This window comes from Schistocerca nitens, chromosome 9 (genome assembly GCF_023898315.1).
Source record: "Schistocerca nitens isolate TAMUIC-IGC-003100 chromosome 9, iqSchNite1.1, whole genome shotgun sequence".
Classification (NCBI taxonomy): Eukaryota; Metazoa; Arthropoda; class Insecta; order Orthoptera; family Acrididae; genus Schistocerca; species Schistocerca nitens.
In genome coordinates, this window is record NC_064622.1 from 403,141,195 (window position 1) to 403,158,535 (window position 17,341).

The 17,341-nt window shown below is 43.8% G+C and overlaps 1 protein-coding gene across 1 annotated transcript in view; it reads right to left on the bottom strand.

The window, feature by feature from the left end:
• The window catches only part of LOC126204276 (uncharacterized), a 681,498-nt gene that overhangs the window by 648,527 nt on the left and 15,630 nt on the right, over positions 1–17,341 (bottom strand). Inside the window, exon 2 of the mRNA XM_049938664.1 lies at positions 7,151–7,397. Coding sequence (XP_049794621.1) covers positions 7,151–7,397 — 247 coding nt within the window. The remainder of the gene's footprint in view (positions 1–7,150; positions 7,398–17,341) is intronic.

Consider the following 17,341-nt stretch of genomic DNA (forward strand, 5'->3'; position numbering starts at 1 on the left):
CCATTCAACGAAACATCATCGATAAGGGGTTTCGGAGCCGATGGCCCACTCGTAAACCCTTGATGACTGCACGACACAAAGCTTTACTCCTCGCCTGGTTGCGTCAACATCGACATTGGACTGTTAATGACTGGAAACATGCTGCCTGATCGTACCAGTCTCGTTTCAAAGTGTATCGAGCGGATGGACATATATGGGTATGGAGACAACCTCACAAATTCATGGACCCTGCATGTCAGCAGAGGACTGTTCAAGCTGGTGGACCGAGCGAGGTGGCGCAGTGGTTAGACACTGGACTCGCATTCGGGAGGACGACGGTTCAATCCCGCGTCCGGCCATCCTGATTTAGGTTTTCCGTGATTTCCCTAAATCACTCCAGGCAAATGCCGGGATGGTTCCTCTGAAAGGGCACGGCCGACTTCCTTCCCCATCCTTCCCTAATCCGATGAGACCGATGACCCCGCTGTCTGGTCTCCTTCCCCAAAACCAACCAACCAACCAAGCAAGCTGGTGGAGGCTCCTTAATAGTGCGGGGCATGTGCAGTTGGAGTGATATGGGACCCCTGACACGTCTAGATACGACTGAGAGGTGACACGTACGTAAGCATCCTGTCTGATCACCTGCATCCATTCGTGTCCACTGTGCATTCCGACGGACTTGGGCAATTCCAGCAGGACAATGCGTCACCCCACACGTCCAGAACTGCTACAGAGTATCTCCAGGAACACTCTTCTGAGTTTAAACACTTCCACTGGGCGCCATACTACCCAGACATGAGCATTATTGAGCATACCTGGGATGCCTTGCAATGTGCTGTTTGGAAGAGATCTCCACTCCCTTCTTCCCTGCAGGATTCATGGTGTCATTTCCCTCCAGCACGTCCTACACGTTATTACACCGGTGTACCAGTTTCTTTGGCTCTTCAGTGTATGTTGCATGACAGTTTCAGAAGATGATGCCACATAATACCTCCCACACACCTGGAGAGGCGCTAGTAGCCATGGCATCCATCCAACATAGAGAGTCCAGATATAACCAAAAAATCTCAAACTCTGACCGAACAGGAGTCGGAAAGCTCAATGGTGCTAACGGACCGCCGTGTCATCCTCAGTCAATAGGCGTCACTGAATGCAGTTATGGTGGGGCATGTAATCAGCACACTGCTGTCCCAGCCATTGTCAGCTTTCTGTGACCAGAGCAGCTACTTCTCAATCAAGTAACTCCTCAATTGGTCTCTCAAGGGCTGAGTGCACCCCGCTTGCCAACATTGCTCGGCAGAGATATGATAAATTACAATAAAATCCACTCGCAGATTCACATGACAGGGGAAATTACGAATCCAATGGTCACAAACATGCATGCATAGTAAGTGATTTAAAAAGCGTATTTGCCTGTTAAATGAATTCCAGATTCTAGACCCACCTAAATATCGCGAAAGTGTGGGAACATCAGATGATAAGATCAGAATAAGTTTGTAATACCTGTAAAGCATGTTATTAAAATGGCGTCGACCTTTAAAAGGAAAGAAAAGCTGTTTGGTTCAAATTTGCTTCATGGCCACGTTCTCACAAAAGAATACACTTTTTCCCTTGGGGCCCACCCTCGAGTTGGCACCGCAATGGAATAGTTAACCTAAGAGCTTGGAAGACACCGCCGCCCCCACCATAAAAAAGCAGTGGGTGATATCAGGACAGCCGGCCGGAGTGGCCGAGCGGTTCTGGGCGCTACAGTCTGGAACCGCGCGACCGCTACGGTCGCAGGTTCGAATCCTGCCTTGGGCATGGATGTGTGTGGTGTCCTTAGGTTAGTTAGGTTTAAGTAGTTCTAAGATCTAGGGGACTGATGACCTCAGAAGTTAAGTCCCATAGTCTTCAGAGCCATTATCAGGACAGCCTCCCCCTTTAAAGATGGCTGTGCAGACTACGTTTTAGAGGCAGAGGTACTCTGCCTAGATTAGTGGTTCTCAGCCATTCGAGTCTATTTCAGTCATGAAACTAAATTATTTTCAAAATATCGTTATTATTACCACAGACGCTAATACTGATTATTAATTATCTCGATTAGTAGCATTAATGCAGTGGAGATTACAGGTTCAAATGGTTCAAATGGCTTTGAGCACTATGCGACTCAACTTCTGAGGTCATCAGTCGCCTAGAACTTAGAACTAATTAAACCTAACTAACCTAAGGACATCACACACATCCATGCCCGAGGCAGGATTCGAACCTGCGACCGTAGCGGTCACGCGGTTCCAGACTGAAGCGCCTTTAACCGCACGGCCACACCGGCCGGCGGAGATTACAGGTTCCTCATATAGTTCACTCACTATAAACATATGTTGTGCTTTCCTCCGTACAACGCTGATGATAAAAGTGAGACATATACGTAACAAATGTTAAATATCTGAAGATAATGTCTTCTCCAAGTTGTAGATAGTACCCGCAATAGTCCAGAAATTGTACACAGTATTATTATTACTATTACTATTAGCGGCTGTGGTCTGACACAAAGCATTACCAGCCTAAAGTCTTCCAATTTGTGCCAATTCAGAAGTAAGGATTTGTGAACAGTAAGCATAGTGCTCACATTTTAAGTCAGTTTATTTTAAATGGTGTTGCAGTGTGCATGTCAAGGAAGTGACGCAGTGGAGAGGACTAAAGCAGATGAAGTATGTTTTGTAACAAATGTCTCCCCTCACTGTGAATAATTAGCATTTTATCTGAGAAGGAGTTTTGGGTAGCACTTGCGATGCGTCATGACTTCCTTTGTCATTTAATCTACCCCCCCCCCCCCACACACACATAAACTAAATATAATACATATTTTAACATTTTATGAATAGAAATGTCCTAAGAAAAGCCTTTCATTCTGCAGGTTAGTTAGGTGCTAATGTTGATGATAATGGGGGAAAGGGGGGGGGGGGGGGGGCGGAAGAGACACGGGGATACTAGCTAAAGTCTGATTGCACTCCGGGGTAAGAAAGATTTGGAACAGCTGACCTAGTTGAATAAAACTAGCAGAGACACACTCTCCTGCCCACTCCAAAGCCGTCTTCACATGCAATGAGGGAGTTGACACTGACATGGTCAGGAAGTCCAACCTCACGAAACACAGCTCCAGTGTCACATGGGACTTGCTAATTACCATGATGGTTTTTCGTGATTAGTGTGTGACCACATATTGCGCTTAAGAAAACGCTAAATGCAAGTGATACGAACACATTTTACGGCTTTGTGCACTCCGTACAGTAGAGGAACAGTTTAGGAGTGAAAGGTGTTTGTTTCAGCAAGATAACGGACCCTGCTATAAAGCAGCACCTCTGAAGCAATGGTTTGTGGACAGTGACATTGCTGAAATGGATTGACCTGCCCAAAGTCCCGGCTTGGACTAAATAGAACGCCTCTGGAATGAGTTAAAACGTCGACTTCGTTCCAGACCTGAACTTCAAATATCACTACCTACTCTTGTTTTGGCTCTTGAGAAAGAATGGGCTGTCATTCCTTCATGCACTTTCAGACACCTCGTTGAAATTGTCCCCTGCAGAGGTCATGCCGTCATAAAGCGGGGGGGAGGGGGGGGGGGTGGACATACCCCAAATTAATGTCCACTAACAGCTGTCCGAATAGTTTTGATCAAATAACGTATCAAGTTGTTAAATTAGTGTTTACATAAAATACCAACTACTGCGTCATTTCTCCCCTTATCGTACAATCTCCTTTTGGCTACATGTACCTGTTATGAGACACAACAGCCACTACATTCTTCTTTAGATTCCTGGTAACTCCAGAAGACTGGTACCAACACGTTTTGGAGCTAATATTGTCTCTCTTCCATGTTTTCCGTGGCATATTATCACTCAGCAGCAGTCTCACAAGTACAGAAGCTGCACCACAGATCGGTTTAAGTACGTAAGTACCCAGCACAAAGCAGGAGCATTTGCCACTCCTCGTCCATTGCGAATAGCAGTGTCAGTGATTTGAGAGTTAGCGACAGACTGTGCATCAGTATCTGTGGTAGAAAATGTGATGATTGGGTACAGTTTCATGATGTTATAAGGAACGCATCTGAGTCTGTGACTGAAACCATCTGGTGACATTCGTCTGTAACTTGTCTTTCCATGAAAGTAATCACACTCACTTATTATACAAAGATTTGTAAAGACCTATGACTACTCAATTGAGTGCTCCTCGGAGCTTCGGCTATGCATAACTGAGATTTCAGAAACAAGGTTAGATCTCAAATGTGGTGACAGATTGATTCGCAGTGTGATTACAGATTTAAGTGGAATGTAATAGTCTGAAGCCAGTGAACGTTAACTATGAATTATTAGTCGAATGACAGGCTGAGTTGTAACATATACCGTGGTGTAGGTTGTCACCTAACTCAGAAAACTGATGAGTATCTGTCATTTTTTCCGTTTCCTCCTAGCTCGTTGTCACTTATGGATACTTTATTTTTCAGAAAATCATAACTTTGATAATGATACAGTTGTTTACCCACTTTAGAATTTGATAAGCTGAAATATGGTGAAGATATTGACATCATAAAAATTAGCTCAATGCTACAATATTTAATATACACTACTGGCCATTAAAATTGCTACAGCACGAATATGACGTGCTACAGACGCGAAATTTAACCGACAGGAAGAAGATTCTGTGATATGCAAATGATTAGCTTTTCAGAGCATTCACACGAGGTTGGCGCCGGTGGCGACACCTACAACGTGCTGACATGAGGAATGTTTCCAACAGATTTCTCATACACAAACAGCAGTTGACCGGCGTTGCCTGGTGAAACGTTGTTTTGATGTCTCGTATAAGGAGGATGAATGCGTACCATCACGTTTCCGACTTTGATAAAGGTCGGATTGTAGCCTATCGCGATTGCGGTATATCGTGTCGCGACATTGCTGTTCGCGTTGGTCGAGATCCAATGACTGTTAGCAGAATATGGAATCGGTGGGTACAGGAGGGTAATACGGAACGCCGTGCTGGATCCCTACGGCCTCGTATCACTAGCAGTCGAGATGACAGGCATCTTATCCCAATGGCTGTAACGGATCGTGCAGCCACGTCTCGATCCCTGAGTCAACAGATGGGGACGTTTGCAAGACAACAACCATCTGCACGAACAGTTCGACGACGTTTGCAGCAGCATGGACTATTAGCTCGGAGACCATGGCTGCGGTTACCCTTGACGCTGCATCACAGACAGGAGCGCCTGGGATGGTGTACTCAACGACGAACCTGGGTGCACGAATGGCAAAACGTCATTTTTTCGGATGAATCCAGGTTCTGTTTACAGCATCATGATGGTCGCATCCGTATTTGACGACATCGCGGTGAACGCACATTGGAAGCGTGTATTCGTCATCGCCATACTGGCATATCACCCGACGTGATGGTATGGGGTGCCATTGCTTACACGTCTCGGTCACCTCTTGTCCGCATTGACGGCACTTTGAACAGTGGACGTTACATTTCAGATGTGTTACGACCCGTGGCTCTACCCTTCATTCGATCCCTGCGAAACCCTACATTTCAGCAGGATAATGCACGACCGCATGTTGCAGGTCCTGTACAGGCCTTTCTGGATACAGAAAATGTTCGACTGCTGCCCTGTCCAGCACATTCTCCAGATGTCTCACCAATTGAAAACGTCTGGTTAATGGTGGCCGAGCAACTGGCTCGTCACAATACGGCAGTCACTACTCTTGATGAACTGTGGTATCGTGTTGAAGCTGCATGGGCAGCTGCACCTGTACACGCCATCCAAGCTCTGTTTGACTCAATGCCCAGGCATATCAAGGCCGTTATTACGGCCAGAGGTGGTTGTTCTGGGTACTGATTACTCAGGATCTATGCACCGAAACTGCGTGAAAATGTAATCACATGTCAAGTTCTAGTATAATATATTTGTCCAATGAATAACCGTTTATCATGTGCATTTCTTCTTGGTGTAGCAATTTTAATGGCCAGTAGTGTACATAAACAACAAAATACGACGAAATCAGTATGGTGTTTCCAAAGCTGTCAACCGTGGTAGGAATGAGTAACACGTGATTCTGACATCACTTCTGACAAGGGAACCTCCCCATCGCACCCCCTTCAGATTTAGTTATAAGTTGGCACAGTGGATAGGCCTTGAAAAACTGAACACAGATCAATCGAGAAAACAGGAAAAAGTTGTGTGGAACTATGAAAAAAATAAGCAAAATATACAAACTGAGTAGTCCATCCGTAAGATAGGCAACATCAAGGGCAGTGTGAGCTCAGGAGCGCCGTGGTCCCGTGGTTAGCGTGAGCAGCTGCTGAACAGGAGGCCCTTGGTTCAAGTCTTCCCTCGAGTAAAATTTTTAATTTTTTATTTAGAGACAATTATTATCTGTCCGCGAGGTAACTGCGCCGTAGTATGGGGACGCTACACCTAAACAAACATCGAAACACACGACGTCAGTCGACTGCAGCGCACGGAAGAAAGAGTATTCCTGCTATCGAGGCTCCCTGGCTGGCAGTTGACTGTTCGCTACTTTGGACGAGAGTGCATTAAATACGTGAGATGTATTCCGTGGGCAATATGAATCCATTCAATGACGAGGTCAATGAATATTTTTCGAACCCATACTACGGTGCAGTTACCTCGCATCGGACGGATGGACGGACAGATAATAGTTGTCTGAAAATAAAAAATTAAATTTTTCACTCGAGGGAAGACTTCAACCAAGGACCTCTCGTTCCGCAGCTGCTCGCGCTAACCACGGGACCACGGCGCTCCTGAGCTCACACTGCCCTTGATGTTACCTATCTTACGGATGGACTACTCAGTTTGTATATTTTGCTTATTTTTTTCATAGTTCCACACAACTTCTTCCTGTTTTCTCGATTGATCTGTGTTCAGTTTATCAAGGCCTATCCACTGTGCCAACTTATAACTAAATCTGAGGGGGTTGCGATGGGGAGGTTCACTTGTGAGTAGATGGAGCGTGTCACGAACATGACCCATGAAGGGGATAGCTGTGTCCCAGAAACATGGAACGATCCAGACTGTCTGGAATAGCTAGCCAGTCGGCATCAATATCGGAGCGCAGCCTTACACCGGCGAGACGATACTGTGCCCGGGAGCGTGAGGCGCCGCAGCGGTACTCACCGATGGTGGTGATGACGATGATGGAGTAGAAGAGGGCGCCGATGAGCGTCCACTGGACGGCCTTCTCGTCCTCGGTGCCGTCCCAGCCGTCCCGCTTGACGCAGCGCACCAGCTCGTGCTCGAACACCTGCAGCCGCTTCACCACGGCCCTGGTCCAGTTCTCCTGGTGCAGCACCGGCGGACCGTCCGTCAGCCGCCACAGGTCCGCCGTCACGTTGCTGCGGATGCGGCTGATGTTGCGCTTCACCTGCGCAACACACATCGCCGCCTTCCTTAACCGGTGTGTGACTCATGCTGCTCGTGTTTTATATACCAGTTGTAGAAGTATGAAACCCGCCCAAATGTGTAACGTTGACACTGGATGTCCTTACGCCATCACCGGCTTGTGCTGACGTCAGTATACTTTGGCCTTTAACTCTCTTTGGGTAACTACTCACATAGAACATGTTGTTGTGAAGGTGAACCAAAAATTGCACTTTACTAGCGGAACACTTAGAAGATGCAACAGGTCTACTAAAGAGACTGTCTACACTATGTCTGTCAGTTCTCATTTGGTTGTAAGTAGGCTGTTTAGGTTTTTATGTTGGTAACGCCACGTAGCGCTCTATATGAAAATCACTGGCTGTGCTGTGTGCAGTCTCTGGCTGGTTGGCATTGTTGGAATATTGGTTGGTTGGTTGGTTTGGGGAAGGAGACCAGACAGCGTGGTCATCGGTCTCATCGGAGTAGGGAAGGATGGGGAAGGAAGTCGGCCGTGCCCTTTCAGAGGAACCATCTCGGCATTTACCTCGAGTGTGTTGGAATATTTGCTACTGTAGTGTTGGGCAGTTAGATGTGAACAGCGCGTAGCGCTGCGCAGCTGGAGGTCAGCCGCCAGCAGTTGTGGATGTGGGGAGTGAGATGGCGGAGTTTTGAGAGCGGATGATCTGGACGTGTGTCCATCAGAAAGAGTAAATTTGTAATACTGGATATCATGAACTGATATATATATATATATATATATATATATATATATATATATATATATATATATATATATATATATAATGACTTTTGAACACTATTAAGGTAAATACATTGTTTGTTCTCTATCAAAATCTTTCATTTGCTAACTATGCCTATCAGTAGTTAGCGCCTTCAGTAGTTAGAATCTTTTATTTAGCTGGCAGTAGTGGCGCTCGCTGTATTACAGTAGTTCGAGTAACGAATATTTTTGTGAGGTAAGTGATTTGTGAAAGATACAGATTATTGTTAGTCAGGGCCATTCTTTTGTAGGGATTTTTGAAAGTCAGATTGCGTTGCGCTAAAAATATTGTGTGTCAGTTTAGTGTTGATCAGAATAAGTAAAGAGAGAAATGTCTGAGTATGTTCAGTTTAATGAATTACTGTGCTGATAAACGCCTTACGTTATTTGATTTTCCTATATGTTTCATGAATCACTTACCCCACAAAAATCTTCATTACTCGAACTACTGCAATACAGTGAGCGCCAATACTGCCAGCTAAATTAAAGATTCTAACTACTGAAGTTACTAACTACTGATAGGCATAGTTAGCAAATGAAAGATTTTGATAAAGAACAAACAATGTATTTACCTTAATAGTGTTCAAAAGTCATAGTATATATATCAGTTCATGACATCCAGTCTTACAAATGTACTCTTTCTGATGGACACACGTCCAGATCGTCCGCTATCAAAACTCCGCCATCTCTCTCCCCACATCCACCACTGCTGGCGGCTCACCTCCAACTGCGCAACGCTACGCGCTGTTCGCATCCAACTGCCCAACACTGCAATAGCAAATTTCAACAATGCAAACCAGCCACAGACTGCACACAGCACAGTCAGTGATTTTCATATAGAGCGCTACATGGCGTTACCAACATAAAAACCTAAACAGCCTACTTACAACCAGAGCTCTAAGGCTCTATTAATTTACTTTGCCTTTTTGTGTTTTATTTAGCACTCTGTAGCTAAACTGTTGTAAATATTGTTTGATTATATCAATAACACAAGAGTGTTCGCTTTTTCCACGAAAAGGTTGTGAATTATGATGGTGCCGAGAGGGCCTTTTTGTGCCGTTTTCCAATGTGCAAAAGCCTGGAATGGATGCAGTAACTAGCTGGAATTTTGTTGGAATTGATATCTATCATCGCCACCAAGAAATGATAGATTCCAGCAATTCTACCTGCAAATCCACCTACCAACATGCACTCGCCACCACATTGCGCAATAACTGTAATGGAACAGAAGAACTATAGTAATGTACAGTGAAGGATCAGCTCATTGGATGTTATAGTGTGCTCAAATATAAGTTAAATTATACCTGAACTCTTGTACCTACTGTGATTTATCCTCAGTCACGTATCCACTTAGGGTCCCTCCCATGCTAAAGTGCTTACCGAGTGTCCTTTATTGAAAGCATATTAAAATTAATGTGGCAAAAGAGTGTGCAAAAATTAATATTGTTTGTTGAAAGGATCTTACAAATATCTCAATTTTGCGTTTCGCTGCAGTAAAAGTTCAGAACTGTAACTGTTGAGAGTTACATGTTAATGCTTCCTAAGTGCTTGTTTCACTAATGTAATGAAAGTGCATTTAGTTTGCTCTACTACAGTGGTCAAGATTAAGCTACCTCCCCCCCCCCCCCCCGATTGAAAGTAGTCCAAATGCAAAAAGTTACTTAATTATAGAAAGTTTCAATTACTCTTGCTATTCCTGTCAAGTTCCCTACAGTATTGGGTTCCTCTTGTGTATTGAAAGTGCTTCTTAATAGTGTAACAGGACCCACAGTTTGTCTATTGTGCTCAAACTAAATAACGATTAATAGAAAGACCACTATCTATGAAAACTGCAACTTCTTTTATTCAAAGGTCAGTGAGAAAGTGCTTGTTAGTGAAATACATTTAACTTTCGTTCTAAATAGAAAAGTATTTAGCTGAGAGAGACTTAACCTATGCCCAGTTCATAATTTTGCAATGAATATTAATAGTAATATTATTGAGACCATTTAGTTTGATTAAGCCCTGAAGGTAATAGTGTGCATCGTTACCTGTTATATTTATGCAAATAGTTTGTTCTGCTTTAACTGTCAGCTCCAACCTTAACATATGCAGGTGCCAGAGTTCATTGAACTCTCGTATGACAAAGTATAGGCTGTGTTTGCCCATTGAAGTCACCTATTTTCAGTTTCTTGAATAAGAATGTTACTCATTCTTATGCCTAATTAGGCTGGCGACCGTTTTCATTATCATTTGGACAGTGTTGATAGGAATATTATTGTTTGTTACTGTTTAAATATTGACGTAATTCTGACTTTCACTTCCGATAAGCCACCTCCGTTACGTATATCACGGTCAACTCAACAAAATTCCTTTCTGAGGGTAACACGGCACTGTTACTTTGTACCATAGTAGGTTTAACAAAAATAATTTCATTATACTAACTGCCTCCAGCTTAGAGGTTATGGTATAACAGTAGCGGAAGGTAGTGTAATAAATGTTTTGACATGGAGAAAGCAAGCCAAATGGTATATGCGTTTCAATAAGACCACTGATGTTATTTTATTTCAATAAAACAAAACACGTTTACTGACAAAAATACGCATTTCTTTAGAATCGAAAGACAGATTTAAAATAGCTTCACTGATTTCACGAACAGCCTCACAAAAAAGTAGGCCTCTTGAAAGAAGCGCATAAGGCGGGGAAGAATTGTGTAAACCGACACTGTAGGTGACCGCCAATAAAATGTTGGTTCTACTATATTCGTTATTGTTTCTTATTTCCCACTGTGTTATATCTATTATTCTACAGGTATTTTGTGGTTTTCTTTGGAAAAATATATGAGTACGTAGCGTACAAACCCCCAGCAACTGACACAATTTTCTTCTTCTTATCGTCCATAATGAATAAACCATGAAAATGCGCTGCATTACGCCACACACAAACAGACCTCGCCTGTGGGCAGATCAGTGATACCAGATCCACTACATCTACATCTACATCTACATCCACACCCCGCAAACCACCTGACGGTGTGTGGCGGAGGGTACCTTGAGTACCTCTATCGGTTCTCTCTTCTATTCCAGTCTCGTATTGTTCGTGGAAAGAAATATTGTAGGTATGCCTCTGAGTGGGCTCTAATCTCTCTGATTTTATCCTCATGGTCTCCTCGCGACATATACGTAGGAGGGAGCAATATACTGCTTGACTCCTCGCTGAAGGTATGTTCTCGAAACTTCAACAAAAGCCCGTACCGAGCTACTGAGCGTCTCTCTTGCAGAGTCTTCCACTGGAATTAATCTATCATCTCCGTAACGCTTTCGCGATTACTAAATGATCGCCGGCCGGGGTGGCTGAGCGGTTCTAGGCGCTACAGTCTGGAACCGCGCGACCGCTACGGTCGCAGGTTCGAATCCTGCCTCGGGCATGGATGTGTGTGATGTCCTTAGGTTAGTTAGGTTTAAGTAGTTCTAAGTTCTAGGGGACTGATGACCTCAGAAGTTAAGTCCCATGGTGCTCAGAGCCATTTGAACCAGTTACGGTAGTCATCTCCTCACGGTACACTCGTGAAATGGTCGTACGGAAAAATCCCAAATTCATCGCTACCTCGGAGATGCTGTGTTCCAACGCTCGTGCGCCGACCATAACACCACTTAAAACTCACTTTCATCTTGATAACTTGCCATTGTAGCGGCAGTGACCGATCTGTAACTGCGCCAGACACTTCTACATCTACATCTACATCTACATCCATACTCCGCAAGCCACCTGACGGTGTGTGGCGGAGGGTACCTTGAGTACCACTATCGGCTCTCCCTTCTATTCCAGTCTCGTATTGTTCGTGGAAAGAAGGATTGTCGGTATGCCTCTGTGTGGGCTCTAATCTCTCTGATTTTATCCTCATGGTCTCTTCGCGAGATATACGTAGGAGGGAGCAATATACTGCTTGACTCTTCGGTGAAGGTATGTTCTCGAAACTTCAACAAAAGCCCGTACCGAGCTACTGAGCGTCTCTCCTGCAGAGTCTTCCACTGGAGTTTATCTATCAACTCCGTAACGCCTTCGCGGTTACTAAATGATCCTGTAACGAAGCGGGTTGCTTTCTGTTGGATCTTCTCTATCCCTTCCATCAACCCTATCTCGTACGGATCCCACACCGGTGAACAGTATTCAAGTAGTCGGAAAACAAGTGTACTGTCACCTACTTCCTTTGTTTTCGGACTGCATTTCCTTAGGATTCTTCCAATGAATCTCAGTCTGGCATCTGCTTTACCGACGATTAATATTATATTGTCATTTCATTTTAAATCACTCCTAATGCCTACTCCCAGATAATTTATGGAATTAACTGCTTCCAGTTGCTGACCTGCTATATTGTAGCTAAATGATAAAGGATATTTCTTTCTGTGTATTCGCAGCACATTACACTTGTTTACATTGAGATTCAATTGCCATTGCCCGCACCTTGCGTCAATTCGTTGCAGATCCTCCTGCATTTCAGTACAATTTTCCATTGTTACAACCTCTCGATACACCACAGCATCATCCGCAAAAAGCCTCAGTGAACTTCCGATGTTATCCACAAGGTCATTTATATATAATGTGAATAGCAACGGTCGTACGACATCCCTGCGGCACACCTGAAATCACTCTTACTTCGGAAGACTTCTCTCCATTGAGAATGACATGCTGCGTTCTGTTATCTAGCAACTCTAGGGCCTGCACGTTAGTGGGAACCGAATGGCTTCAGATCAGCAAGTCCGATCCATTACAGCTACCCACAGAAACGGCCTGGGATCTGGCCCATCGTGGAAATCCACACGTGTGGCTAGCTACTCTCACAAGCCACAGACAACATGATGAAATGAGATCACAGTGATCAATCCTTGTAACAGATAACTTGTTCAAATACTCTGAGAATCAGTAATAAGGAGGATAGGTAGCAACTCACCGTAAAGATGACTGCTGAGTCGCAGACAGGCATATAGAAATGGCAGTCACACTCCGACAACTACATTTTCAGCCTTAGCTTTTGTCATAAAACGAGAACGCACACAGATTCACGTAATCACTCAGACACAACTTATGCAAACATGACCACCGTCTCTGGCCACTGTGTCTATAGTCTCTGAGAATCAGATCCAAACAAACTACTCCTTAAGTCTCCCTGCCTCTTGTCAGCAGCTGCTAGGCTAGTAGCAAGAAGTGGTGGCAGCACTGACTGAAAGCTGAGGGGAGTGGTAGGAAACCAACAATGCATGACACCTCAGTAAACAAACCATTTCATCTACTGAGACAAAAACAAGATTTTTCCAGTGTTTTTTCAAATTACCCTGATACGGGGTGTTCAAAAAGTCCCTCCGCAGTGCCGTATGATTGTTAGCCGCGCTTGCCGTATGATTGTTCGCCTGCCTGGGTTACTTCCCTTCAAGTGGACTCTCCCAACATTCTACATCTACATCTACATCTATACTCCGCGAGCCACCTTACGGTGTGTGGCGGAGGGTACTTATTGTACCACTATCTGATCCCCCCTTCCCTGTTCCATTCACGAATTGTGCGTGGGAAGAACGACTGCTTGTAAGTCTCCGTATTTGCTCTAATTTCTCGGATCTTTTCGTTGTGATCATTACGCGAGATATATGTGGGCGGTAGTAATATGTTGCCCATCTCTTCCCGGAATGTGCTCTCTCGTAATTTCGATAATAAACCTCTCCGTATTGCGTAACGCCTTTCTTGAAGTGTCCGCCACTGGAGCTTGTTCAGCATCTCCGTAACGCTTTCGCGCTGACTAAATGTCCCCATGACGAATCGCGCTGCTTTTCGCTGGATCATGTCTATCTCTTCTATTAATCCAACCTGGTAAGGGTCCCATACTGATGAGCAATACTCAAGAATCGGACGAACAAGCGTTTTGTAAGCTACTTCTTTCGTCGATGAGTCACATTTTCTTAGAATTCTTCCTATGAATCTCAACCTGGCGCCTGCTTTTCCCACTATTTGTTTTATGTGATCATTCCACTTCAGATCGCTCCGGATAGTAACTCCTAAGTATTTTACGGTCGTTACCGCTTCCAATGATTTACCACCTATGGCATAATCGTACTGGAATGGATTTCTGCCCCTATGTATGCGCATTATATTACATTTATCTACGTTTAGGGAAAGCTGCCAGCTGTCGCACCATTCATTAATCCTCTGCAGGTCTTCCTGGAGTACGTACGAGTCTTCTGATGTTGCTACTTTCTTGTAGACAACCGTGTCATCTGCAAATAGCCTCACGGAGCTACCGATGTTGTCAACTAAGTCATTTATGTATATTGTAAACAATAAAGGTCCTATCACGCTTCCTTGCGGTACTCCCGAAATTACCTCTACATCTGCAGATTTTGAACCGTTAAGAATGACATGTTGTGTTCTTTCTTCCAGGAAATCCTGAATCCAATCACAAACCTGGTCCGATATTCCGTAAGCTCGTATTTTTTTCACTAAACGTAAGTGCGGAACCGTATCAAATGCCTTCCTGAAGTCCAGGAATACGGCATCAATCTGCTCGCCAGTGTCTACGGCACTGTGAATTTCTTGGACAAATAGGGCGAGCTGAGTTTCACATGATCTCTGTTTGCGGAATCCATGTTGGTTATGATGAAGGAGATTTGTATTATCTAAGAACGTCATAATACGAGAACATAAAACATGTTCCATTATTCTACAACAGATTGACGTAAGCGAAATAGGCCTATAATTATTCGCATCTGATTTATGACCCTTCTTGAAAATGGGAACGACCTGCGCTTTCTTCCAGTCGCTAGGTACTTTACGTTCTTCCAGAGATCTACGATAAATTGCTGATAGAAAGGGGGCAAGTTCTTTAGCATAATCACTGTAGAATCTTACGGGTATCTCGTCTGGTCCGGATGCTTTTCCGCTACTAAGTGATAGCAGTTGTTTTTCAATTCCGATATCGTTTATTTCAATATTTTCCATTTTGGCGTCCGTGCGACGGCTGAAGTCAGGGACCGTGTTACGATTTTCCGCAGTGAAACAGTTTCGGAACACTGAATTCAGTATTTCTGCCTTTCTTCGGTCGTCCTCTGTTTCGGTGCCATCGTGGTCAACGAGTGACCGAATAGGGGATTTAGATCCGCTTACCGATTTTACATATGACCAAAACTTTTTAGGGTTCTTGTTTAGATTGTTTGCCAATGTTTTATGTTCGAATTCGTTGAATGCTTCTCTCATTGCTCTCTTTACGCTCTTTTTCGCTTCGTTCAGCTTTTCCTTATCAGCTATGATTCGACTACTCTTAAACCTATGATGAAGCTTTCTTTGTTTCCGTAGTACCTTTCGTACATGATTGTTATACCACGGTGGATCTTTCCCCTCGCTTTGGACCTTAGTCGGTACGAACTTATCTAAGGCGTACTGGACGATGTTTCTGAATTTTTTCCATTTTTGTTCCACATCCTCTTCCTCAGAAATGAACGTTTGATGGTGGTCACTCAGATATTCTGCGATTTGTGCCCTATCACTCTTGTTAAGCAAATATATTTTCCTTTCTTTCTTGGCATTTCTTATTACACTTGTAGTCATTGATTCCACTGTTTCGTTTATCTCAGCCAGCGTCAGTAGTATCGTTGGTGTGTGTCGTCACGTGTTGACGTGAACGTTTAAGTTTAGTTCCTTTGTTCGTTTCTTTCGTTTTTGCATACGAACTTCATAGACAATATTTCATAAATATGGACAACTACTTCGTATCGTATTTGTGCAGCATGTAGTACACATGTCAGCTAAAGATTTAAAAAAAATATATTTACTATAAAAAACGTCTTAATCACTATTTATTTATTAAGGTGACAGGTTTCGACCACTACTGTGGTCATCTTCAGACCACTGAGTGGGAACCTCTTTCTGCTGGAGAATCACTACTAAACAGTGATTCTCCAGCAGAAAGACGTTCCTACTCAATGGTCTGAATATGACCACAGTAGTGGTCGACGCTGGTCACCTTAACAAATAAATCGTGATCAAGACTGTTTTTATACTAAATCTTTCGTTTTTGTCATTGTCAAAATGCTAACCATTGAAGAGCGTGTGTTTTTAGTAGAAAAAGTGTTCAAAGCTGGCGGTAAATACACAGTTTCAAAAAAATGGATCTGAGCACTATGGGACTTAACATCTGAGGTCATCAGAACTACGTAAATCTAACTAACTTAAGGACATCACACACATCCATGCCCGAGGCAGGATTCGAACCTGCGACCGTAGCAGTCGCGCGGTTCCGGACTGAAGTGCCTAGAACCGCTCGGCTACCACGGCCGGCATACACAGTTTCAGTTCGTCAAACATTTAAGTCAGTTTTCCCGGAGACAACACTCCCACATCGCGATACTGTGTGACATTTGATTAAAAAATTTCGAAGTACGGGTTCAATGACAGATGCACCGAGAAGTGGTCGTCCTAGCTTTTTGTCTGGGGATAAACTACTCGCTATCTCCGATAAAATGTCCATGGGTCCGAACAAGTCAGTAAGAAAACTTGCCCAGGAAATCGATGTCTCGGAACGGCCCACACAGCTGTAAGGAAAAAATAAAAACTTTTCCCATATAAAGTGACGGCCGTACAAGAACTGAAAAATATTGATCATGGCAACAGACTGCATTATCGTCAATGGTTCAAAAATTTCGTTCAACAAAGTGGAAGGGATATTCTTAATGAAACGTTTTTCGCTGATGTAGTGTGGTTTCATTTATCCGGGTACATGAACTCGCAAAATTCTCGTATGTGGAGTACTGCAAATCCATTGTGTATTCACGAGGAACCACTTCATTCTGTGAAAATAGGAGTTTGGATCGCAATTTGTAGACGTCGGATTGTGGGTCCCATATTTTTCAACGAAATAATAAACGCACAACGATACTGCAGCGATATTCTGTACCCATTCATAGGAGAACTTGTGAAATACTGAACGGTTATTTTCAACAAGATGGTGCAACCGCGCATACAGCTCGCGTTTCAATGTCACTGCTTGCAGATGTTTTTGGTGATCGCATAATTTCACAGGGACTTTGGCCTCCACGATCGCCTCACTTAACACCACCTAACGTTTTCTTCTAGGGTGCAGGGAAAGCAACTGTCTATAAAAACCGCCCAAAATCCAAGGATGAATTGAAAACTGCTATATCCAC